The 27,669-nt window shown below is 44.1% G+C and overlaps 1 protein-coding gene across 5 annotated transcripts in view; it reads right to left on the bottom strand.

Moving 5' to 3' along the window:
* Positions 1–905: 905 nt before the first annotated feature.
* LOC123790956 (butyrophilin subfamily 1 member A1-like) overlaps positions 906–27,669 on the bottom strand; it is a 107,757-nt gene continuing 80,993 nt past the window's right edge. Inside the window, exons 1-11 of one of the 5 annotated variants that reach the window (XM_045795564.2) lie at positions 16,554–16,871; positions 15,988–16,283; positions 15,344–15,438; positions 13,203–13,550; positions 11,012–11,293; positions 10,697–10,897; positions 10,430–10,450; positions 10,313–10,339; positions 8,726–8,752; positions 5,776–5,802; positions 906–5,365 (exon numbers count right to left, since the gene is read on the bottom strand). In XM_045795564.2, the coding sequence (XP_045651520.2) occupies positions 4,695–5,365; positions 5,776–5,802; positions 8,726–8,752; positions 10,313–10,339; positions 10,430–10,450; positions 10,697–10,897; positions 11,012–11,293; positions 13,203–13,550; positions 15,344–15,438; positions 15,988–16,022 (1,734 nt within the window). In that variant the 5' untranslated portion in view covers positions 16,023–16,283; positions 16,554–16,871 and the 3' untranslated portion in view covers positions 906–4,694. The other 4 variants (XM_087857943.1, XM_045795566.2, XM_087857942.1 and 1 more) reach the window with 4 other exon arrangements.

The following is a 27,669-nucleotide window of genomic DNA, read 5'->3' as shown; positions in this document are numbered from 1 at the left end:
CTGTCATGACAGCTATTTTGAATTCTCTATTACTTAGACCATAATTTTCTGTATATTTAGGTTTGGTTGCTGGAGAATTATCATTTTCTTTATGCAAAACCATGTCACCATGATTTTTCACTCTCTTTAATGAGATTTTCCTCTGTCAGATCATTTGAAGTAGTAAACACTTTTTGCATGTAGGTAAAGATATGTTAACTTTAACAGTTCACAGGTGGGCAACTAGAGGCCCTTCTTTTGTATTATAGCAGGTAGCAGAACAGCACAAGTTTTTGGTTTCTCTTGCCAGAGCTGTTTTGGTGGCTATTTAAGACCAGGCTTAAAAAAAAAAAAGTGGGAAGCTGACAACCAAGTACAGGCACAATGTACTAATCCTTTGGCTTTGGGTGTGCCCTGCAGTACAGGAAGGGAAATCCTCAAGTTCAGGAGTCCCAATGGAGCTGGGTATTCTCTTGCTGAATTCCCACAGCAGACAGGGCATAAAATGTTTCATCTCGTCTGCCTCCTTCCATTGACTCTTCCTTGCCCACACCACCCCCACCCTGTCACAGATGCTTTGCCTCAGAGGACCTGCTCTGCAGGTTAACAGCTCTGGGGTCCTCCAAATGGAACCCACAGGGCCATGTAGCTCTTCACTCAACCCTTTCCACCCCCAACCCTCTCTGTCAGAGAGGTCACAGATGTTGCCACCACTATAGAAGCCAGGGTAATAGGCCCCACCACTGCTACATGGGCTCTGGTCTCCAGGAGGCCCAATCCATACACCTTCAGATATAAACATGGGTGGATCATTTTAGCATCTTGATATGCTTTGGTGATGCACCTATGTTGGGTTTTGGATGTCCTACAAATTGTAAATAAAAGGGGAGAGACAAATGGAAGGACTCATGCTGCCATGATACTGACCTCAATCCTCACAGGAGTGATGATTTTAATTATTCTTTCAGAAATTACATGGACAGTTTCTCCACTTATTTCAAAAGATTCCTCTTGTGTGTTTGGATAATTCATATCACATCCATACCTTTCTTTCCTCTCCATTTCAAAGGAAATATGCCCATAGCCCATCCAAAAGTAATCCAGTGTCATAAGGCCACAAGGTATACAGAAGGGGGAGAAAACATGTCAGATAATATGTTAACATATAGAGTACTTAAAATATATACAAAAGTTCCAAAGATTACATGTATGACTTTATCATTGGAGTGAGTATTTTTAAGTTTGAAGATTCCTCCACTACCCTTTCCCACATACTGTGAGCAGTGCAGTGCCTTCCTCCAAAATATAGTTCAGTGTAGATGTTCTTATCATTCAGTGTCCAGTCAGGAGACAGAAATCACATCAGTCATTTTGACAGGGAAAATTTGATATAAAGAATTATTAACTAGTAAAAGGTGTTTAACTATGAGAGAGGTAAAAGAAAACTCTAAAGAAACAGGAGATACAGGAAGCAGACACTACCTTAGGACTGACGTAGAGTACCCAAAGAAGGAAGACATTTGGAAGAGGTAATACAGAGATTCTGTTTATTGGAGATGGTAGGACTGGGGTCTCCAGGAAAGAAAAGTTTTCCATCAAGCCACAGGTCAAGTCTGTTTGGCAGGAAAACTCCTACTAGTGAATGGCAAGATTCCTCAGGAAACAGTCCTCTACAACAGAGCCTGCTGCAATGCCATATTCATTCACCCAAAGGTGAGAGAAGCTAGGTCTTCTCCAGGCCACTGGCAGTAGTATCATAGCATTGAGAGAAAAAGCACCAGAACAAGAAGAGATTTTTCCTCTGCTATTTCTTGCTGTATCATTCTGATACACAGACTGACAAAGGCTAACATTGTTCCAAATCGCAAGAAAGAAACTATCCTGGGATCCTGCTCCAAGATCAGTAAGTAGGTTAAATACAGGGTAGATATGAACCCAAAGGCAATAAACTGATAATGCACAGAGACCACAACTTTAGTTACTCAGCTTCCATATACACCAATTTACCCACACTGGAGGTTTCATTTAACAACACACCTCCATATTTTCACTCATCTACAAAGCTACACTTACATGTGAAGAAGTTCTCACTCTTTCCCCAAAATGAAACACAGAGGCAGTCCCAGTCATTGAGTCAAGAATTGTTATATTGTTCATTCCTCAAGTTTAGTCACAATCCCCTTGACTATTCTGTTATCTAGAGACTATATTTTCTTAACTTAAATTCTATTTAGTTGACATATAGTTCAAATTGGTTTCAGGAGTAGAGTTCAGTGGTTTATCATTATGTATAATGCCCAGTACTCATCACAACAAGTGCCCTCCTTAATAACCATCACCAATCTATCCCATCCCCTACCCACCTCCCTCCATCAACCCTTCCATTGTTCTATGTAGTTAAGAGTCTCTCATGGGGGGTGCCTGGTTGACTCAGTCAGTTAATTTACAGCCTTTAGCTCAGGTCATGATCTGGGGTCCTGGGATTGAGCCCCAAGTCATCAGGCTTCCTGCTCATCAGGGAGTCTGCTTCTCCCACTCCCACTGCCCCCCACCCCCACTCACGCTCACACGCTCTCTCTCTCAAATAAATAGATAAAATCTTTAACAACAACAACAAAAAAGAGTCTGTCATGGTTTGTTTCCCTCTCTCTTTTACCCCTCCCAAATTTTCATCTGTTTTGTTTCTTAAATTCCACAATTCCTTATATGTGGAATTAAGGAATTCCATATGGAATTTGCCTTTCTCTGACTGCCTTCTTTTGATTAGCATAATACACTCCAGCTCCATCCATGTCATTGCAAAAGGCAGGATTTGATGACTGAATAGTATTCCATTGTATATATATATATATATACCACATCTTCTTTATTATCTAACACTCATTGGGCATTTGGGCTCTTTCCATAATTTGATTAACGTGGACATTGCTGCTATGAACATTGGGGTTCATGTACTCCATTAAATGTGTATTTCTCTATGCTTTGGGTAAATACTGAGTAGTGCAATTGCTAGATCATGTGGTAGATCTATTTTCAGCTTTTTTAGAACTACCATACTTTTCTCCAGAGTGCCTGCACCAGTTTGCATTCCCACCAACAGCACAAGAGGATTCCCCTTCCTGCACATCCTAGCCAGCACCTATTGTCTCCTGTGCAATTGATTTTAGCCATTCTGACTGTGTGAAGTGGTATCTCATTGTGGTTTTGTGATTTTGATTTGTATTTCCCTTTTTATGTGTCTGTTAGCCATCTGGATGTGTTTTTGGAAAAATGTCTGTTCATGTCTTCTATTCATTCCTTAACAGGATTATTTGGTTTGTGGTTGTTGAGCTTAATATGTTCCTCATAGATTTTGGGTAAAACCCTTTAACAAGAATATCATTTGCAAATAGCTTCTCCCATTCTGTACCCTGCTTTTTAGTTTTGTTGATTGTTTCCTTCACCCTATCTGGGTGAAGTCTCAATAGTTCATTTTTGCTTTTGTTCCCCTTGTCTTGGAGATGTGTCTAGTACCAAGTAGCTATGGCCAAGGTCAAAGACATTGCTCCCTGTGTTCTCCTCTAGAATTTTGAAGGTTTCCTATAGAGGCTCTATTTTAAACATAACCATCAACACCTTGAATAAAATCAAAAGGGTAAGAAGAAGAGAGAGGAAGAAAACAGATCATAAATACAAATAAACACATCTATATGACAAGAAAGAAAAATATGCAAAGCTACCACAGTCCTTTTTTTCTTATTGGTCACAGGCAGGAACTGATATCTGTGACTTCTTTCTTCTACTTCTGATTCTGTGTCTTCTCATCTCTCCCAGAAGCACAGCAGGTCTGACTTCTCTACCTGTGGAGTGAATACACCTTCATGCCTGAAGGTCTGAGTCCTAAATGGTCTGGTGTCTTTTAGGTTGCTGTGGTTGATACCTTTGTCATTGGACTTGGAATTACTGAGAGGCAGTACATAGATCCTGGAACCGTGTTCATGATCAATGCTTTCTTCAATTCACCTGGCATCCGAAAACTCTCTTCACCATTCACATCTTTGTTCTAGTGGCAGTTCTGTTCTTTCCAACTGGTGTTGACACAAAAGGGGAACCCAGATCCTCATCCTTAATTCCTTGATGTAACACAGCACTACTTTTTCAAAGTAACAGAAATTTATAAAGATATGATAAGTGTGTTTCATCTCCTGCAGAATAAGAAGTTTATACAATGGAATATTAGACTCATCTCTTCTTAAAGTCCATCAGCCATCCATTTCTCCAGAAATTTTTGGATGACCAATGTCCCTGGTCAGAGTGTAGATTTCCCAAAACAGAGCTGATGACCCACCTGTAGCCTCTGGGTTCATCTGCACAACTCAAGCTAGATAAAACAAACACCATATAATTCTGCAGAGTCATTCAGCCCTCATTTCCTTTCATACCCAAACAATATAAAGACTTCATGAAATAATTTCTCTGACCAAAAGAAACATGACTTCCAATAGTAAAATTCAGCCTGTTCTAAATCAGCACAAACAACAGTCAACCCTTAACTTCTCTTACCTGAGCACAAGGCATGAACTGACTATTCTCATAACCACACCCCAAGAAGTCTGCATCCAGAGCAGGAGGGCAAGATACCATGTCATCCAGGGTTAACACCACAGGCTTTTGCCCCAGGGACTCTGCAGTTCCAGTAAGAGCCACCATGAGGAGTCTGGGACAGTGGTGGGGTTCTATGGGGACATAGCTTCAGGGCTGCAGGGGAGTAATGGAGATTCGGCCCCCGGGAGAGCACCATCAACATCAGAGACTGACTTGAGCCCTACCCCTGAGAGGCTTACAGGCTCCTCCGATGAAGAAGGAGGATTGTTAAGGGGCACAAGGATCTCTGCAGGCCCACCCATCACAGAGCAGATGGTCAAGGACACATCTCCTGACCTCAACATGAAGTATGGAAACAAAGTTCCAGAGGAGGAAGCTAGAGGGAAGGAGAACATGTGGGAATCATCAGTCATGTTGTAGAAGGAGACATCCCCTTCCTTGAGGTCCAGGAAAACCCCCACCCTGTGGGGAACTTGTCTACAGGATAGTAGAATCCGAAAGATAGAACAGGCATAATAATTTTCCAAATATCTTCCCACAGCCCAGATCCCCTTTTCTGGGCTCTCTAAGTGCAAGGATTTCCTGTCCACATCTCCCCTACAGACCCCTAGAGACCATTCACTTTTGTCTCCATTCCTGATCTCCACCACCCAGTAACAATGCCCTGATGTGATGCTCTCCCGACCTAGGATGCTAAAGAGTATTGTTGGGTCCTCAGCTGTATCCTTCAAGGTCACACTAGTCTTTTCATCAGAGACAGCAAGGCTGGGATGTGCAGACTTTGGATCCAGAGTGACAGACACTGCAGAGAGAATTACCAATCATTTGAGGTCTCCCCCTACCCCATAAGAAGGCACACATCACCCCCCAGACACCTAGATGCATGTGGGCAGGGCTAAGCCTCCTGAGATAAGAGTCTTGTGACTCATGTACACACCCCTCCAACCAGGAGAAGTAACCAAAAGACTGATCTGGGAGTTAGACATGTCACAGGGCACTTGAGAACCAGACTGGACTCCATCACTGAAGGGTATCTCTTTAGCATCTGATATCATCCACACCCACCAATCCCACCTTTGTGACTTTCACTGCCCCATCTGACCCCACCACAATTGACGGGGCCAACATCTGTATCATCACAGCAAGCTGAGGAGATGTCAGCAGCCATGAGGGCAGCAGTAGAATCATCAGAAAGAACTCAAAGTAACTCACAGGGCTGGAATTTCTCCTTCCGCCAATCTACAAGAGAACCACATGTTTCATGTTAAGGCTTTGAGAAGTCTGAACACATTGGTGTCTATGCCTAGTCTTCTGAAATACACTGATGCAGGAGTTACAGGGAAATATCTTTTGGAAATGTTCAGCTGATGCATTTCTCTCTCTCTCTCTCTCTCTCTTTCACACACACACATACACACACACAGCCATCATGCTACAGCCTTCCCATGAAAGCCAAGCCAAAAAGCTTAATACCAGGGCACCTGGGTGGCTCAGTCGTTAAGCGTCTGCCTTTGGCTCAGGGCGTGATCCCGGAGTTCTGGGATCGAGCCCCACGTCAGGCTCTTCCGCTGGGAGCCTGCTTCTTCCTCTCCCACTCCCCCTGCTTGTGTTCCCTCTCTCACTGGCTGTCTCTATCTCTGTCAAATAAATAAATAAAATCTTTAAAAAAAAAAAAAAGCTTAACACCACTGAGAGGCTGGATAACAACCTGAAAAAAGAATCTATGCCTGATTTCACTTTTATTTATTATTTATTTTTTAATAATAATTTTTATTATGTTATGTTAGTCACCACACAGTATATCCTTAGTTTTTGATGTAGTGTTCCATGATTCATTATTTGCATATAACACCCAGGGCACCGTGCAGTATGTGCCCTCCTTAATACCCATCACTGACCTATCCAATTTCACTTTTAAATTATACTTTCTCAATCCCCAGACACATATCCATCATGAAAACAAGGTTTTCTTGAAAAGAATGGGGGAGATCAAAATACAAATATGCAAGGCATACTTTAAAATACACGCACTTCAGTGGCTCCTGTGTGGCTCAGTCATTTAAGCATTTGGTTCCTGATTTTGGCTTAGGTATAATCTCATGTGGTTGGATCCAGCACCCCCATCAGGATCCACACTGGGCATAGATTCTACTTGAGATTCTCTCTCTCCCTCTGCCCCTCCACCCACTCCAACATGCTCTTTAAATAAATAAATAAAAATAAATAAATAAATAATTAATTAATATAAAATACCTTTGTAAAATTTAAAAAATCAAAACACATGCACATAAATTCAGCAGAGAAGAGGGAAATGCTAAAGAATGACTATTTGATCATCATTCTTTCAAACAAATCCCAAGAATCACTGAGGCTCTCTAAGGAGCCTCACACATCTGGACCCTTGGCCTCCATCACCTCTGACTTCCCCTTCTCTGCTCTCACAGTCTATCCCTGATCATAAACAGAAATGAATCATTGAACACTAAAAATAATAATAATAATAATAATAAAAAGAAAAAAGAAACAGCCAAACAGTAAAAGCACATATTATACAGGTTGAAGTGGCTCAGATTTTTAACCCATCCCAGTGCTAAAGGATCCTCTGGATAGCTTTTCATTGCTTTAGGATCCCCCAGACCACACTCCTGTCCCAATGCCGCTAGAAGATCAAGATGATCTCATTATCAGAGGCAAACTTAGTTCGATGATTATTTCCAAACAGCCTAAAACAAATATAAGTCTTCTCAGAAATCTCTCAGACAGGTGTCAGGGGTTTATTACTTTTCATACACACAAATAACTTGCACACCCTCTGTGTGCGTCCCATTCAAACCACCACGGCTGTGATTTGTGTTCTCTATTCTGTCAGTCTTAGCCATCCAAAATCTCTCTAAAGGAATCTGAGGCTCTCTACTTTTCTTCTCATCTCCTCCTCTTCTCCCAACAAATTTTTTTCTTTCCTGATTTGAATCTCACTTTTCCCTGGTAAAGAATTTTAACTCCCCTACATTTCTCCTTTTGAAATCTTCACACATTGCCTCTAATAAACCTGACCAAGTTCAAGCCCATCAGGTAAGTGCAATATTTTTCTAAAAGAAAGGATAATAGTTGTGAACAATTATTAGTAATCTTTTTTTTAAAAAATACATACACAAGAGACTATGGACTCTGGGAAACAAACAGGGTTTCAGAGGGGAAGGGGGTGGGGGATTGGGATAGGCCAGTGATGTGTATTAAGGAGGGCACGTATTGCATGGAGCATTGGGTGTTATACGCAAACAATGAATCATGGAACACTACATCAAAAACTAATGATGATTAACATATGGTGATTAACATATAACATAATAAAAAATTAAAAAATAAAAATAAATAAAAAGTAAAAAATACATACATATCATATATCATAATGTCATTTAATATATAATACATATTAAATAATATAATATGATTATATATATGTTATGCTCTAGTTACACAAACATATATAAAAGATATTGTATATAATTGCTAGGTGGCTCACACACCCCACCTCCAGGAATCCATAAATATCCTGGTGGCCCTGGATCTCAGGTCCAGAACACCTGCTCTAAAGTATTTATTTCCTCAGCAACTAAGGAGCCTTAAAGGAAGAGACCCAATTTGGACAGGGAGTCAGAGCATGAGGGGAAAAAAATGAAAACCAGCATGCCAGAAGTATAGCAAGAAACGGGAAAATTTAACCAGAGCCAAAAAAAAACGTAGGAATTTCAGGGTAAAATGTACTCAGAACCAACAATCCACTTAGGAAGACCTGAGTCCTACACAAGCAAGCTTGATTTCTGAAATCCTCTACAAACAACCATTTCTGATTTATAGCATCACTACCTTGTTCAAGACTCTCCTTATAAATGACCTCTCCGTTGTCAACGACCAATTAAAAGTATGAATTGAGCGAAGTGTGTTCAGAGGGTGTTGGTAACCCTAACAGTGACCTGCTGTAGAGGATGGGTCAGAATGGAGGCAGATCTGTGTTCCCAAGGACAGTCCTTGCAGTCTTCAGAAGAAGACAGAAGTGACAAGGGGAGCATGGACACCAACCCCATCCTGGTGTGGGGTCTGTGACATAGAAGGGGGCAGCTGAGGCTGGGGAGGTAAGATAACAGGAAACTGAGTCACTTACCTGCATATAGCTGTGCCTTCCTCCAGACTGAAAGGGAACACACCCTGGTGAGACCTCAGTCAGAACAAGCCTGCTCAGCATTGATCTACTGGCCCTTGCCTGTCCTCTGGGCTACAGGTGACAGTAGCTGCAGAGTAGGGAAAGGCTGGAGAGGAGAAGACCTCCTGCCATGGCTGACAGCAGAGTGTTGTGGGAAATTACCTGGACCACAGGTCAGAAAGTCTGCATTGCAGACTGAGTTCCACCCCTGTCTTCTGCTGCTGTGTCACCTTTGCCAAGCCAAGTAGCTGTCCCAGGCCTCAAAAAAAACTCAAAAATTCTTATTCTCTCTGTGGTCAATTTTGCTACAATTTGTCAAAAATTATACAATGTGAGGCATCAGGGTAGCTCAGTCAATTAAGCTTCCAACTCTTGATAATGGCTCATATCATGATCTCAGTGTCATGAGACAAGCTCCGTATCGGGTTCTGCACTGTGAAGCCTGCTTAAAGCAGGATTCTCTCTCTCCTTCTCACCCTATGCCCCCCATCATCTCCCCAACTGGCTGATCACACACACTCTCTCTCTCTCTCCCTCTCAATCTCTCTTAAAAAGAGTGTAAAATAAAATAAAATAATCTATATAAGAAAATTATACATTGTATGAAAAGATTATAGGGATAAAATATACATTATTTCATAACTGTAAAAAACCATTACTACATCCAGTGAATTTGAACACAGAGGTATTTGAGAAATAACCCAAAAGGACAGGTGATTTCAGGCAGAGATGTGAGATGAACTCTAGGGTTAAAAGTGGCCAATCCTGGGGTGCCTAGGTGGCGCAGTCGTTAAGCGTCTGCCTTTGGCTCCGGGCGTGATCCCAGAAAGCTGGGATCAAGCCCCACATTAGGCTTCTCCGCTAGGAGCCTGCTTCTTCCTCTCCCACTCCCCCTGCTTGTGTTTCCTCTCTCACTGGCTGTCTCTCTCTGTCAAATAAATAAATAAAATCTTTAAATAAATAAATAAATAAATAAATAAATAAATAAATAAATAGTGGCCAATCCTTCTCAGATAACACAATTGCTATTTGGGGGCATTGACAGCTCATTCCACCACATTCTCACACATAGTCTGTCCAGTCCTCTATCCGTCACTTTGTGATCACAACTTCCAGGAACTAGAGAAAACACACTCTCCCTGATTAGTATTATGTAGCTGATGTTACATTCCTAACCTTAATGACCCTATTATTTTATATAGTTACTTTACTGAAATCACAGAGCAGCTGGCTTTTGGATTCCAGGTTCTGACTGAGAACTAGTTGCACTGAAGGCTGAAAACCTAGCAATATGGTGGGTAGGTCAGCATTGGAATAAACCCAAGATGCATGACAGGCTCCAGGGACCACCATCACCCCCAGGTACCCAAGCATTGGCTGAGAAACAGTGGCCCAGATTAGGGAAAGCTCATGGAACAGGGTTCTGCCTCCCACCAGCTTCCACTTCTGCCCCAGGAAAGGGTCCTCAGTTCCTGACTGAAACAAGGAGAGGAGATACCTTGACTTAGGTGGAACAAGAGACCCAAGAACATCTGGACAGTCACTCACCAGCCAGGTAAACAGATTTCCTCCAGGCTGAAAGGCAACACAGGAAACAGGTGAGCTAAGAACCAGAATCTCCTACAAAGGGGACACAGAAAGTTCTGGAGGAAAAGCAGAACTTACCGAGATCTTCTTGGAGTTCATCTGAAAGAGAGTGAAAAATAAACATGAAGTCCCATCCCTAAGAATAGCAAACATTGCACCTGGCAAACCCACAAATGCACATCTCAGTATCCTAGAAGTTATAGGTCCAGTTCCATCAAGACTCCACAGCTCCAGCTGTCCTCTCTGGACCTCCTCAGCCACCCTCTCCAGGGCAAGGGCCCTCTGTCTACTTTTCCTCTGCACCAGCTGCCACACTCACAGGCCTTGGCCACTGTCCTGCCTTACCTCTGGTCTTCAGTGCCTCCACCTTTGCCTGCTGGTCCTCCTCCTTTTCCCTGTGGAGTTTCATCCATTCCTGCACCTCCCGGCACTTTGCAGTATGTTCTCTCTTGGTATAGTAGGCAGTCCCAAGGAGTAAGAGCATCAGCAAGGTCAGGATCACCATGAAAGCTGACATCCAGGGAGAAGTTCGGGGAAAGAAGTCCTCTGTGTCCGGCCAAACACACAGTCAGGGGAATGGCCCAGGACAGCCCACCCAGCACACCCAGGGACTCCCAGCCCCTCCCTATGGCCCTACTGGGAGAGGGAAACAGCACCGACCTGGGATGATAATGGCCATCGCCTTCTCCTGGCTCAGGATTGGGTTGAGGAGCGAGCAGGTCACATTCCCTGAAGAGCTGCCCCTCACAACTAGAGTGGCCTCCACACTGAACAGCCCTTCAGGATCTTGGGCATGGGTCTCAGAAAATGTCAAGAACTTTTCCCCACTGAGAGCTTTCCACCGCACCTCGGGCTTCGGAAACCACCCCGAGGCCATGCACACCACTCGGACCCCATCCTCCTCTGGCCCTTGGATGTGCACTTGAGGGACAGAGCCCACACCTGCAAGAGAGAAGCTGGAGAGCACAGGAAGACTACCCAGAGACCACAATGCAAGCAGAGCCTGACCATGCACAACTCCAAGGGCAGCATTGCTTTCTGGAGGCCCCACTGGGGAGTGAACACTGCAGGGAGCAAAGCAGGGGTCCTGCCACAGAAAATAGAGAGAAGGAGCATGGGGACCTGCGGCAGGCACAGAGGGCAGGACCCTTCTCCCCAACCATGAGGGTGGGTAGTCCACTGCCCAGAGTGACAGAAGGAGGAATTTGATCTCAGACTTCATCATTCTCTGCTCTTCTCACCTCACACACTCTCCAGGGCATCTGCTTGCACACCCACTGCCACTTGGTACATCACTTCCACCTTCAACAACCCTACCTACCTCCTGAGCTCCCTCCCCAGTATTCACATCCCTGGGGTTAGCTCTGCCGGGATTCCTCACAGATGCTTCAAACTCAAACCCTGAACTGGTTCATACTGGGCCCCATCCGTGATAGTCTGATGATGAAAATATCCCAATCCTTCAGCCTTCCCTATATCCAGCTGGCCTTCTGCCACATATATTTAGGGCCTTCACACTCTGCTTCTGGGCTCCATGCCGTGACTTGACTGGGCCACTGAGAGTTCAGGGAATGTGACTCTAGCAGAGGTTGGAAGCTGCTTGTGCCATTGCCTTGCCCTCTGCCATGGGAGGGACATGCTCAGACTAGCACTGCCTTTCCAGCTGAAACTGTCCTAGACCAGTCAACAGCCAGCTAAACAACACTATGTGAGCAAACCCAGCCAAGGTCCACTGTCAAGACAAATAAAAATTAAGGGTAAGAGGCTTAATTGTCCCTGTTGAAAATAGGGAAGAGAGGCCTAACTTTTTTTTCAGCATTTATTTGAGGAAACTTGTGACTGTGGGTGCTTTCTCCCCTCATTGAAACGTATGTAAGTCCCCAAATCTGCTGACTCACTTGATTCTAATTTCCAAACCTCTCTGAAGCCAAATGTCTCTCACCCACTGCCCCTACATGAAGTCAGACAGACAACGTTCCACTGTGTTACTATATCCATGCCTCCAGTCTTACTCTCCTCTCATCCATCCTGCCTCATGCTATCAAAGAAAACCCCCCAACCTTAGACTGTTCTGTTTAAAATTTCCTCACCTCTACATCTAAAACTCATTATGCAGCACAAAGCCTTCTATACTCTGACATCTGCCTCCAACCCCAACAAAACTCCTGTCCATTACTCCCCACTTCCCTCACCTACGCCCATCAGCATGCCAGCCCCAGGACTATTTGGATAACTGCTCATAACCACAATCAGCATTCCCTCCTTGCCCCATATAATCCAGACCGCAAACCAGAAAAGCCCTTTGGGAGAGTCTGGTGATCCCGAGTACCTGTTCAAGTGTGTGTTCCTCATGAACTTTCCTGATCAATCTCTTCTCTGTGCAACTGAATCAGGAACACCTCTTCATTCTAAGATTACCCGCTTGCTACCACCCACTTGTCTCACCAACCACGTGGCCTCCCTGTGTGTCCCAAAACATCACCCACACTCCTACCTCAGCTCTTTCACATGGGTGTTTCTCTGATTGGAACTCTCAACCCCAGATATCCATTTGGTAAAGTCCTACTAATCACCATCTAACATCCTCCTCTATAACCCTTCCGTTTACATTTTTATTGCTTTTAGAAAATAAAGTCTGCAGAACAGGGAACTTTGTTTGGTTCAGTGATGACTCCAGGTGCCCAGAAGGGGGGTTGACACTTTATAGGGATTTTATATAGTCACTCTGAATTAATGAATAAGTGAAGACCCTCCTTTCCTTCATCTGTAAAATGAGGGGCTGATTTTCTTGGCCTCAAGTTTGTTTCCAGCTCCAATGCTACAGAACCCTAAATATAGATCGACAACCCACCTGCTACCTTCAGTTCCAAACTGGCAGATTCATAGAAGCTTCCCTTTCTGAAGAAGCAGGTATACATCCCGTTGTCAAAAGCCTGGACATTGTGGATGCGCACAGCAGCCTCCCCCCAGGTGAGGAATTCCTTCACCAGTGAGGTCCGCCCTGTGTACTGGGCCAACTGCTCCTCTCTCTGCTCCTGCTGGTTTTGATAGATGAACACTGCTTCTGAGAACTTGGAGCGGAACCACCGCAGCTCCATGTTCTCCACATTCATGGCTGGGGACACACTACACGGTAGTGTGACGTCCCCACGCAGCACTGCCACAATGGGGTCCGAGGGGCCAATCACCATGAACTCCTCTGTGAACACAGACATAGCAGTGAGAAAGCTGGAGAGATGCAGGATGGGGAAGGGAACACACTGTCAGGTGGAGGACCAGGTAGGTGGGGATAAGCGTCAGATGAGAGGCCCTGATCTGAGGTACTTAGCTGTGATCACTCTGAATCAGGGCAAGTTTGCTTTTAACAAATTTGAGACACAGCAATGTTGTCACAGAGACTCCCTCAGCAGCCTGTGCTCCTGGCTCCAGGCTCTTCCATGAAGGACTCTAACTCAGTGGTTCTAACCTTCCACAGGCATCACAAACACCAGGAAGGCCTGTGAAACACAGACTGCTGGGCTCCACCCCCAGAGCTCCTGGTTCAGTTGGTCTGGGGTGGGTCCAGGAATGTGCCTTTCTAAAGAGGTAGCAGGGATTCTGTTACTAATAGTACAGGGACCACATTCTGAGATCCACAGCTCCAACCTGCCTCCTCTTAGGACAGGACTGAAAAATGACCCAAAGCCCCTGTGGCCTAGGTGGAACCTCTCTGCTCCTTCGGCCACACTTACGAACTTACCCACACATGCTCCTAAGTTAAATATTTGTCCCCATATTTTAGTACTCTGCTGAATTACATGTGCACTACATCTAGAGTCCACAGTTATTTCTGTTAAAACCTGCCCCCTCTCACAAGACCCAAATCACTACTTCTGACAACGGAAGGTTCACTTCACTGCCACCACCCCTCATAGGCTTCGGTCGTCTGAGAACTGATGGACATGTTGCTATAGGACACTTCTGCAGAAAGACCCCTGCTGGACCTCAGAAGAGTGACTTCTCACCTCCTGTGCTACTCAACTTTGGCTGAGTCACTATATGTCTCACCTGCAGGATGACAGTGACTAGGCTCCCTGTGACTATGCCATCTCCAGCCCATGTATGTGACTCTTCAACCTGTAAGCAATACCATGTCCCTCCTCTGCTCAAAACCCAGCAGTGGCTCCACAGTTCCCCACATGGCCCACAGGCTCTATAGGGATGAGCCCCCCACTGCTCTCTGACCACCAACACTTGCTTTCCTCCCTCTCCCTCACTCAGCTCCAGGCAACACTTACCTCCTTGCTCCTTGAACACACAGGCACACTGCCAGTTTTGCCCTGGCTGTTCCACATGACAGAAACCCTCAATCCAGGGGCATCCTCACACGATGACACACCACCTCCACCAAGTTCATTTGCATCTCACTGCCTACCCTGGCCACCTTATGGAGCACTGCTGCCTGCCCTCCTGCACATCTCACTTCCACACCCTGCTCTACTTCCTTGTCCCATGCTCTGCACTCCTCTAACAGACGTAGATTGTATGGGGTTGTGGTATTTAGTATTCGCTGTCTCCTGCCAGAAGGAGCTCTGTGAAGACAGATACTCTGACATTTTGTACATAGAGTAGCACCTAACACACACTGGACACCCTGTCAGTATGTGGGTGTAGTGAATTAATCACAGAATAAGTGGTTAGATACCAATAGAGTCAGGAAACAAGAAATGAGGGGAAATTCATTTTCACACTTTTCATAGTGAAATTCACAATATTAATTTATAAGACATGAAGTCCTCATTAGACAACGGTCGTGGTCCCCTGCCCTTATTTTACAGTTCTGGGATTCTTCATAAATCTTTAATTACAACTAGCACTTGGGGGATCACCAGACTCTCTCTAGAGCCAGGGTCTCCACCAGTAGCCATCCATCCTGATGGAGACACCAGCAGAGTTCCTGGGGGCTCACATCCACCCCACAGAGACACAGGAAGGGGGAGGGGACACACTCACCTGCAGACCCCCCAGCAGGCAGCTGGAGGAGGAGAAGCAGGGAGGGGAGAAGGGAGAGCAAAGAGCCCCTGCAGCAATCCTCCATTTCCTCAGAGCTGGGGAGACACAGGGCAGGAGGCAGGTGAACACCTACAGAGAGGAGGCAGGGCCAGCCCAGAGCTCTGGGCCCCAGAGCAGACAGCAGGGCTCAGGGCTGGCCACAGTCCCCAGCAGGAGCACAGCCTTTCCTACTGCTCATTATGCTGATGGGGGGGGGGGCGGGGGCACAACCCTGATGCCAAGAAAGCCCTCCCAGCCCTTTGGAAACTTTCCCAACCTGCTCTGTGCACAGGACCAGACCCTTCCCGCCTCAGCACAGGGACCTCGTCCATGTCTGCATGAGTCACAGGCCACACGCCCAGGGACACCAGGCCCAGACTCAGGTCCCTCCCCATGAAGGACATGCCAGCTCCCTTGTGCTGTTCCTCTGCTGCCCCAGAATTATGACCAGGGAATCACTGAGCAGCATGAGAGTCAGACTGTGTTCTCCCCAAGGACACTGTAGCTCCCAGCACATTCACCCTGTCCTGGGGTCCTTTGTTGAGTTCACCTGAATTTCAGGCCCCTCCCCCCCACCCAGCACTTGGCTGCTCAGGACGAAGGACCTTGCTTTCCACACACTCTGTGCCCAATTATCCATGATGGCTTAATAATCCCCATCTTCTCTGTCTTTGAGTTCTTCCTCAGGATAAAGGATTCCAGGAGAGCAGGGGCAGCAGAGAGGATAAAATGAGCTCTGGGCAGAAAGAAGGGCTTCGAACCACTTATATATGGGGGCCAGCCAATGGTCCTGGGAAGGACAGATTCTGGGGCTGACTGCTAATGACTCCTCCACTCTCAGGCACTTGCTGTGTGACTTTCTTAGTTGAGATTCTTGACCGGCTCTGCCTCATTTCCTCATCTGCAAAATGGGGATAGTAACAAAGATATGAGGAGAATCCTAGGAATTTATGTATGGACAGTCAGTACATGTAATTAGAACTGTTACTAGTCCTAGTAATGCCACAGAAATGTCGCAGCCCTCACTGTAGTTGTGTTGGGTCTTCTCAGAGCCTCGTTATTATCCAGCACCACCACCCCCCAGCCTCACTACAATTTCAGCCTCCTCCTCACAGCCATCTGCTCCCAGCTTTCCTCTTCTTGGCCATAGATGTCTTCAGAACCCACTTACCTGCTTGAAAACCTGGGACTTCATAAGCATCTCTACCTCAGTAGCATGAGATCTCAGCTGCCCCCAGATCTGCTCTCAGAGATTGCATCTGTAGTCTCCTGCTCGGAGGCCCAAACCCCGCTTCCAGATCCAACACTACTGCCACAGGTTCCTCTTGTCGGAGAGGCAGGTATTCCCAGGAGAGTAGAGAAAACCAGCCTGACAGGCTGCAGGGGCCAGGGGGCACTAAGGACTCCCAGACAGAAGAATCCACCCTGCTCTGCCCCCTTCCACCATTTGAAAGTGAAAGCTGACAACAAGAAATCCAAGCAGACTCTGCCCTGCCCTCTGGACGGTGCACCCTCGTGATCAGGAAGGAAATGGGGAGACCAGAGCCACAGACACAGGGCAGGTGCAGGTACCCCGATCACCCTGCAGGGGGACCCACAGAGACACAGACTCAGCAATCCTTTCCTGAACACCTGCCACTCTCCTGGTTGCCTAACTGTTCACTACTAAGATGATACCATGTGGGTGTTGGTGCATCTCAGGTGCAAGAGCCTCCGTGGAGTCACCAGTGTAGCTGCTTTGCTTTTCTTCACCAGGAGACCAAATACATCATCCCACAACCTGGCAACAGACAGGCTAATACTGGGCATCGGGGTCTTTCAGGACCAGCTCCAGGAGCCTATCCCTGCAGAAGGAAATGCACAGTGCTGTGTGGCTTCTTATACCTTACTATCACACATGGCCGGGGTGCACCATTGACCCCTCCCTGCCAGGCTGCAGTCTGTACCAGGAAAGGAGGAGTCTATGGTCTCTAAAGGAAAACCATGGAGCACTAGGGCTTCTTCCCCAGTGCCTCTGTTCCTGTAGTTCCCCAGCTCAGTAAAAGATACCTGGGCTCAGGCATTTATGTGTGCTAGAAAGTTGTAGGACATTTCTGACACTCTACTTTCTCACCTAGTCTACTTTCATTGTACTAGAAAACTCAAGAGTTTCTCAAATCCATATTCACTGCCATCATCTACCTAAAATATACTCCTATTTCTTCCCTGATCCAAGCTGGGTATTTCTGCTTCCCCATGAGTGTCCCCTGGCACCTCTAGCCTCAACTCCTCAAGTTCATTTTCTCTCCAAGTAAATGATTTCTCAAATCAGCTTATGTCAGGTCACCTCATCCCTTCAGGGAATCCTCCTGCTAAACCTCTTGTCTATGACTCCCAGACCCCAGCTTCCTCTCTGACCTTGCATCACTTTCCCATTTCCTCCCTCATTGGCCTGTGCAAGTTCCTCCAGTTCATGGAGTTTTCCCAGCCTCAGGCCTTCTCATAAGCCACTTAATGTTCCCCTCTCTCTCTCTCTCTCTCTCTCTCTCTCAATCTCATCCCTCAAAGTTATCTCACCTAAAGTGACCTTCCTCAGAGGGGCCTTCGCCAACCTGCTCATCCCCACATGGGCCCCATACACGTGCTTGCTGGGGTTTTACTGGCACCCTGCTCACCTTCACAGCCCTGACATGAGATCTTCTGTGGAATGTCCGTGACATCCACAAAGGAAGCCACTGTGTGCCTCTCCATTGTCCAGCGCACAGTAACACTCAGGAAACTCTGCTTGAGCTCATGGGCAGAGCAGTTACTTCAGCAGCACATCGGCTACTCAGCCCTGTCCAAATTCAGAAGACACTTCAGTCCACTGAGAAACAGGAAGAATCCTAACTCTGACCTAAACAAGTCAGCCCCTGGATGGACACAACAACTCCACCATCTTCTCTGCTCTTTTTTTTCTTCCTACCCCAAACATATATGCAGTATTTAAGCACCACCAGGATAGAAACTCAGATTTAACCACCCTACCCATGTTTGCTCCCTCAAGCCTGCCCAGTGCTCAGGTGTTCATGTGTTAATTGACTGGTATTAAGACACTAGCTTGGGCTAACACTTCGTGGCCACACTTCTGCCAGCTTCCTGTTATTACTGTCTTCATTCTACAGGGAGGAAACCAAATCTCTCAGAGTTCCATAACCACACAGCCAGCAAAACCTCTCCCGGCCTGTGTTCACTCTCAGTTGTTCTGAATGATCCACTGTGTTTGTTTTCATGAAGCAAGGACTGACTGACCCATTGATGCCTGGGAGTGATTGGTTTCTGCTCAGATGTCTTGTCTGAGATATTACAAATATGGGCAAACCCAAGACATCTGGATATATCTGAACACATCCCATGCTGTCATCCCCAAAGGTCCATTCTGCCAATATCCACTTAGACTCAGGAGTATGGAGAAAATGCATCTTAATTAAAAATAATGATCTACCTATCACCGGCCACGTATTGCATGGTGCACTGGGTGTTATACGCAAGTAATGAATCATGGAACTTTACATCAAAAACTAGGGATGTACTGTATGGTGACTAACATAACATAATAAAAAATTATTATAAAAAAATAAAAATAATGATCTATTCTACTGAAACTTTTCCAAAAAATAGAAACAGAAAGAAAACTTCCAAATTCGTTATATGAGGCCAGCATGACCCTGATTCCAAAACCACACAAAGATGCCATCAAAAGGAGAATGACAAACCAATATCCCTGATGAACATGGATGCCAAATACTCACCAAGATCCTAGCCAATAGGATCCAACAGTACACTAAAAGGATCATTCACCATGACCAGATGGGATTTATTCCTGGATGCAAGGGTGGTTCAACATTCACAAATCAATCAAGATAGATCACATTAACAAAAGAACAGACAAGAACCATATGATCCTCTCAATACATGCAGAAAAAGCATTTGACAAAACACAGCATTTTTTCCTGATTAGAAGTCTTCAAAATATAGGGATAGAGGGAACACACCTCAATATCATCAAAGCCATCTATGAAAACCCCACAACAGATAATCTGAATGGGGAAAAAAATGAGAGCTTTTCCCTTAGGGTCACAAACACAACAGGGATACCCACTCTCACCACATTTGTTCAACATAGTACTAGAAGTCCTAGCCTCAGCAATCAGACAACAAAAAGAAATAAAAGGCATTCAAATTGGCAAAGAAAAAGTCAAACTCTCTTCAGAGATGACATGATACTTTTTGTAGAAAACCCAAAAGACTCCACCCCCAAATTATTAGAATTTTTACAGCAATTCAGCAACGTGATAGAATATAAAATCAATGCACAGAAATCAGTTGCATTTCTATGCGCTAACAATGTGACTGAAGAAAGAGAAATTAAGGAATCAATTCCATTAACAAGTGCACCAAAAACCATAAGATACCTGGGAATGACCCTAAACAAAGAGATAAAGGATCTATACTCTAAAAGCTACAGAACATTTAAGAAAGAAATTGAGGAAGACACAAAAAGATGGAAAAATATTCCATGCTCATGGATTGGGAAAATAAACATTGTGAAAATATCTGTGCTGCCCAGAGAAAGCTACACTATCAACGTCATCCTCATCAAAATCATCGAGATTTTTCACAAACCTGTAACAAACATTCCTAAAATTTGTATGGAACCAGAAAAGACGCTGAATCACCAGGAGATAGTTGAAAAGGAAAAGAAAAGCTGGGGGCAGCACAATTCCTGACGTCAAGCTATAATACAAAGCTGTGATCTTCAGGACAGCATGGTATTGGCACAAAAACAGACACATAGATCAATGGAACAGAATAGAGACCCCAGAAATAGACCCTCAACTTTATGATCAACTAATCTTTGACAAATCAGGAAAAAATATCCAATGGAAAAAAGACAGTGTCTTCAATAAATGGTGCTGGGAAAATTGGACAGCCACATGAAGAAGAATGAAGCTGGACCATTCTCTCACACCATACACAAAGATAAACTCAAAATGGATGGAAGACCTCAATGTGAGACAGGAATCCATTAAAATCCTAGAGGAATACATGGGCAGTAACCTCTTCAACATTGGTCACAGCAAATTCTTTCAAGACATGTCTGTAGCAAAAATGAACACTTGGGACTTCATCAAGATAAAAAGCTTCGGCACAGCAAAGGAAACTGTCAACAAAACTAAAAGGCAACCCACAGAATAGAAGATATTTGCAGGGATGGGGAGTTAAGATGGTGGAGGTGTAGGGGTCCCCTTTTCAGCTGGTCCCCTGAGTTGAGCTGGATAGGTACCAGACCATCTGGAAAACCCACAGAATCAGCCTGAGATGCAGGAAGATACATCTGGATCTCTACAAATGAACATCTCCAGCACTGAGTATTGAGGTAGGAAGCGGGGAGCCATGAATCCGCAAACAGATATCGGAAGATAAACGGAAGGGAGAGGGAACCGCCACATTCGGGTGCCGGGAAGTGGTAGCCACCTGCACTGGGGAGCAGGCAGACTCGCAGACCAGCACCCGCAAGAGAGCGGACTGAGACCGTGAGCTGGGGTTGCGTGACCAGTCTGAAAACCGGAGCTCTGGGGTGCACGAACCACACTGAAACAGAGCTCTGGAGCACGCGGGGGGCGGCTGGCAGCTGGCGGTGTTAGAAACGCAAAGGACAGAGACATGCCGGCCCTGGAAGTGAAGGCTGGGACGCCGGGTGTGGGGCGCACATCACGGGACACCGTAGGGTTTAGCAGCACCAACAGAAACAGAGTTAAAGTGGCCAGAAGAGACCAGTGGAGAGCAGTCTGCAATCCCTCTGTTCTGAGACAGAGGCTGGGATTCGGCTACTGCTGCTTTGACTCTCAGAAGAGGCACAGCAAACCGCCAGGGAAAGCTGCCAGAGAACAAAAGCCTAGAAATACTGGCTCTCAGTGTGCCTATCCCCATCCCCCCTTGCAGGGGACATGGAGACTCTACCCAAACAGGGTTGCCTCAGTATCAGCACAGCAGGCCCCTCCCCCAGAAGGCAGGCTGAAAAATCAAGAAGCCCACATCCCTAAGGTCCCTATAAAACAAGTGCACACTGCCTGGGTCCTGGTCAATAATTTGGGCTCTGGGCAACCCCACAATCTCTCCTCATCAGAATGACGAGAAGGAGAACTACCCCCCAGCAAAAAAAAGACAATGAGTCTGTGGCCTCTGCCACAGAAATAATGGACATGGATATAACCAAATTATCAGAAATGGAGTTCAGAGTAACAATGGTCAAGATGATGTGTAGACTTGAAAAAAATATTAACAAAAATATTAATGAGAATATAGAATCTCTAAGGGCGGAAATGAGAGCAAATCTGGCAGAAATTAAAAATTCTATGAATCAAATGCAGTTAAAAGTAGATGCTCTAACGGCCAGGGTGAATGAGGCAGAAGAACGTATCAGCGAATGGAGGATGGGATGGTAGAAGAGAAAGCTAAAACAGAAACTTGGCTCAAAAAAATCCAATCTCAAGAATGTAGGTTACGTGAGATTACTGACTCAATGAAACGTTCCAATGTCAGAATCATCGGCATCCCTGAGGGGGTGGAGAAAAACAGAGGTATAGAAGAGATATTTGAACAAATTGCAGCCAAAAACTTCCCTAATCTAGCAAAGGAAACAAGCATTCATGTCCAAGAGGCAGAGAGGACCCCTCCCAAGCTCGACTAAGACAAACCTACGCCACATCACATCATAGTGCAATTCGCAAATATTAGATCCAAGGATACAGTTTTGAAAGCGGCCAGGGCAAAGAAATTTCTCACATACCAAGGCAAAAGTATCAGGATTACATCAGACCTGTCTACATAGACCTGGAATGAGAGAAAGAGTTGGGGGCATTTTAAAGCTCTTTCAGAGAAAAACATGCAGCCAAGGATCCTTTATCCAGCAAGGCTGTCATTCAGAATTGATGGAGAGATGAAGACCTTCCAGAATCGCCAGTCATTGACCAGTTTCATAACCACGAAACCAGCCCTACAGTAGATATTAAGGGGGGGTTCTATAAAAGTAAAAAGGCTCCAAGAGTGATACAGAACAGAGAGTCACAATCTATAGAAACAAAGACTTTACAGGCAACATGGCATCATTAAAATCATATCTCTCAATAATCACTCTCAATGTAAATGGCCTAAATGCTCCCATAAATGCCACAGGGCTGCAGATTGGATAAAAAGACATGATCCATCCATTTGCTGTCTACAAGAGACTCATTTTGAACCTAAAGATACATACAGACTGAAAGTAAAGGGATGGAATACCATCTTTCATGCCAATGGACCTCGAAAAAAGCTGGGGTAGCAATTCTCATATCAGACAGATTGGATTTTAAACTAAAGACTATAGTTAGAGATACAAAAGGGCACTATATTATTCTTAAAGGATGTATCCAGCAAGTGGATATGAAAATTATAAATATCTATGCCCCCAACAGGGGAGCAGCAAGATACACAAGCCAACTCTTAACCAGAATAATGAGACATATAGATAATAATACCTTAATAGTAGGAGACCTCAACACTCCACTATCAGCAATAAACAGACCACCCAAGCAGAAAATCAACAAAGAAACAAGAGTTTTGAATGCCATACTAGATGAGTTGGACCTCATAGATATATATAGAACACTACATCCCAGAACAAAAGAATACTCATTCTATTCTAATGCCCATGGAACATTCTCAAGAATAGACCATGCTCTGGGTCACAAAACAGGTCTCAACCAATACCAAAAGACTGAAATTATAGCCTGCATATTCTCAGACCACAACACTTTGAAATTGGAACTCAACCACAAGGAAAAATTTGGAAGAAACTCAAACACTTGGAAACTAAGAACCATCCTGCTCAAGAATGATTTGATAAACCAGGAAATCAAAAATCAATTTAAAAAATTTATGGAGACCAAGGAAAATGAAAACACAACAGTCCAAAACCTATGGGACACTGCAAAGGCAGTCTTAATGGGTAAATACATAGCCATCAAAGCCTCACTCAAAAGAATAGAAAAATCTAAAATGCAGTTTTTATATTCTCACCTGAAGAAGTTGGAACAGGCCTAATCCACGCATGAGAAAGCAGTTGATGAAGATTAGAGCAGAGATCAAAGAATTAGAAACCAGGAGCACAGTGGAGCAGATCAACAGACCTAGAAGCTGGTTCGTTGAAAGAATAAATAAAATAGACAAACCACTGGCAAGTCTTATCCAAAAGAATAGAGAAAGGACCCAAATTAATAGAATTATGAATGAAAAGGGAGAGGTCACAACCAACACCAAAGAAATTGGAAGGATTATAGAAACATTTATCAACAGCTTTATGCCAATAAATTAAGCAATCTGGAGGATGGAGGCCTTCCTGGAAACCTATAAACTACCAAGACTGAAACAGGAAGAAATTGATATTTTAAATAGGCCAATTAATTCTGAAGAGATTGAAACAGTGATTAAAAAAAAAAAAAAAACCTTCCAAAAAAGAAAACACCAGGACTGGATGGTTTTCCCGGGGAATTCTACCAAACATTCAAAGAAGAAATAATACCTATTCTCCTAAAACAATTTCAAAAAATAGAAACAGAAGGAAAGCTACCAAACTCATTCTATGAGGCCAATATTACCTTGATCCCCAAACCAGGCAAAGACCCAATCAAAAAGGAGAATTATAGACTGATTTTCCTAATGAATATGGACACCAAAATTCTCAACAAGATCCTTGCTAATAGAATCCAGCAATACATTAAAAGGATTATCCATCATGACTAAGTGGGATTCATCCCTGGGGTGCAAGGGTGGTTCAACATCCACAAATCTATCAGTGTCATAGATTTTATCCGGAAGAAAAAAGCCAAAAATCATATGATTCTCTCAATAGATGCAGAAAAAGCATTTGACAAAATACAGCATTCTTTCCTGATTAAAACCCTTCAGAGTGTAGGGACAGAGGGTACATTCCTCAATCTCATAAAAACCGTCTATGAAAAGCCTACTGCAAATATCATTCTCAATGGGGAAAAGCTGGAAGCCTTTCCCTTAAGATCAGGAACACAGCAAGGATGTCCACTCTCGCCGTTATTATTCAACATAGTACTAGAAGTCCTTGCAACAGCAATCAGACAACAAAAAAGAATAAAAGGTATCCAAATCGGCAAAGAAGAAGTCAAACTGTCTCTCTTCGCAGATGACATGATACTCTATATGGAAAACCCAAAAGACTCCACCCCCAAACTACTAGAAGTTATAGAGCAATTCAGTAATGTGGCAGGATACAAAATCAATGCTCAGAAATCAGTTCCTATACACGAACAATGAGACTGAGGAAAGAGAAATTAGGGAATCCATTCCATTTACAATAGCACCAAAAATCATACGTTATCTCGGAATTAACTTAACCAGAGACGTAAAGGACCTATATTCTAGACACTACAAATCACTCTTGAAAGACATTGAAGAAGACACAAAAAGATGGAAAAATATTCCATGCTCATGGATCAGAAGAATTAACATAGCTAAAATGTCTGTGCTACCCAGAGCAATCTACACTTTCAATGCTATCCCAATCAAAATACCAACGACATTTTTCAAAGAACTGGAACAAACAGCCATTAAATTTGTGTGGAACCAGAAAAGGCCACGAATCACCAAGGAAGTGCTGAAAAGGAAAAACAAAGCTGGGGGCATCACATTGCCAGATTTCAAGCTGTACCACAAAGCTGTGATCAGAAAGACAGCATGGTACTGGCACAAAAACAGACACATAGACCAATGGAACAAAATAGAGAACCCAGAAATGGACCCTTGGCTCTTTGGGCAACTAATCTTTGATAAAGCAGGAAAAAACATCCAGTGGAAAAAAGACAGTCTCTTCAATAAATGGTGCTGGGAAAAGTGGACAGCTACATGCAAAAGAATGAAACTTGACCACTCTCTCACATCATACACAAAGATAAACTCCAAATGGATGAAAGACCTCAATGTGAGACAGGAATCCATCAAAATCCTAAAGGAGAGCATAGGCAGCAACTTCTACAACATCGGCCAAAGCAACCTTTTTCATGACACATCTCCAAAGGCAAGAGAAACAAAAGAGAAAATGAATTTGTGGGACTTCATGAAGATAAAAAGCTTCTGCACAGCCAAGGAAACAGTCAAAAAAACTAAGAGGCAGCCCACGGAATGGGAGAAGATATTTGCAAATGACACTACAGATAAAAGACTGGTATCCAAGATCTACAAAGAATTTCTCAAACTCAATATGCGAGAAACAAATAAACAAATCATAAAACGGGCAGAAGATATGAATAGACACTTTTCCAATGAAGACATACAAATGGCTAACAGGCACATGAAAAAATGTTCAAAAGCATTAGCCATCAGGGAAATTCAAATCAAAACCACACTGAGATACCACCTTACGCCAGTTAGAATGGCAAAAATTGACAAGGCAAGAAACAACAATTGTTGGAGAGTATGCGGAGAAAGGGGATCCCTCCTATGTTGTTGGTGGGAATGCAAGTTGGTACAGCCACGCTGGAAAACAGTGTGGAGGTCCCTTGAAAAGTTAAAAATTGAGCTACCCTGTGATCCAGCAATTGCACTACTGGGTATTTACCCCAATATACAGACGTAGTGAAGAGAAGGGCCATATGCACCCCAATGTTCATAGCAGCATTGTCCACAATAGCTAAATCATGGAAGGAGCTGAGATGCCCTTCAACAGATGACTGAATTAAGAAGATGTTGTCTATATATACAATGGAATATTACTCAGCTATCAAAAAGAACGATTTCTCAACATTTGCTGCAACATGGACGACACTGGAGGAGATAATGCTAAGTGAAATAAGTCAAGCCGAGAAAGACAATTATCATATGGTATCTCTCATCTATTTGAACATAAGAACTAGGAAGATTGGTAGGAGAAGAAAGGGATAAAGAAAGGGGGGTAATCAGAAGGGGGAATGAAGCATAAGAGACTATGGACTCTGAGAAACAAACTGAGGGCTTCAGAGGGGATGGAGGTGGGGGAATGGGATAGGCTGGTGATGGGTAGTAAGGAGGGCACATATTGCATGGTGCACTGGGTGTTATATGCAACTAATGAATCATCTAACTTTACATCAAAAACCAGGGATGTACTGTATGGTGACTAACATAATATAATAAAAAATACATTTTTTAAAAAAAGGGGGTGGTATCCAAGATCTGTAGAGAACTTCGTAAACTCAACACCCAAAAAGCAAATAATCCAGTCAAGAAATGGGCAGAAGACATGAACAGACACTTCTCCAAAGGAGACACACAAATGGCTAACAGACACATAAAAAAATGTTCAACATCACTAGCCATCAGGGAAATACAAAGGAAAACTACAATGAAATACCACCATACGCCAGTTAAAATGGCCAAAATTAAGAAGACAGGAAGCAACAAGTGTTGGTGAGGATGTGGAAAAAGGGGAACTCTCTTACACTGTTGATGAGAATGCAAGCTGGTACAGCCACTCTGAAAAAAACTATGGAGGTTCTTCAAGATGTTAAAAATAGAGCTACTCTATGCCCCAGCAATTGCATTACTGGGTATTTACTCCAAAAATACAGGGGTAGTGAAAAGAAGGGACACATGCACCCCAATGTTCACAGCAGCAATATCCACAATAGCCAAACTGTGGAAGGAGCTGAGATGCCCTTCAACAGATGAGCAGATAAAGAAGATGTGGTCCATATATACAATGGAATATTATTCAGCCATCAGAAAAGATGAATACCCATCATTTGTGTCGACATGGATAGAACTGGAAGGGATTATGCTAAGTGAAATAAGTCAACAAGAGAAAGGCAATTATCATATGGTTTCACTCATTTGTGAAACATAAGTAGTGTGGAGGACCACAGGGGAAGGGAGGGAAACTGAATGGGAAGAAATCAGAGAGGAAGAAAAACCATGAGAGACACTGGATTCTGGGAAACAATCTGAGGGTTACAGATGGAGGGGGTGGTGGGATGGGGTAACCTGATGATGGATGTTAAGGAGGGCACATGTGTTGATAAGCACTGTTATACACAACTAAGGAATCATTGAACACTACATCAAAAAGTAATGATGTATACTGGCACAAAAACAGACACATAGACCAATGGAACAGAATAGAGAGCCCAGAAATGGACCCTCGGCTCTTTGGGCAACTAATATTTGATAAAGCAGGAAAAAACATCCGGTGGGAAAAAGACAGTCTCTTCAATAAATGGTGC

The sequence above is a fragment of the Ursus americanus genome, chromosome 32, assembly GCF_024610735.1.
Source record: "Ursus americanus isolate L20-20 chromosome 32, mUrsAme1.1.p, whole genome shotgun sequence".
NCBI classification, from domain to species: domain Eukaryota; kingdom Metazoa; phylum Chordata; class Mammalia; order Carnivora; family Ursidae; genus Ursus; species Ursus americanus.
This window is presented reverse-complemented; position numbering and strand designations above follow the sequence as displayed.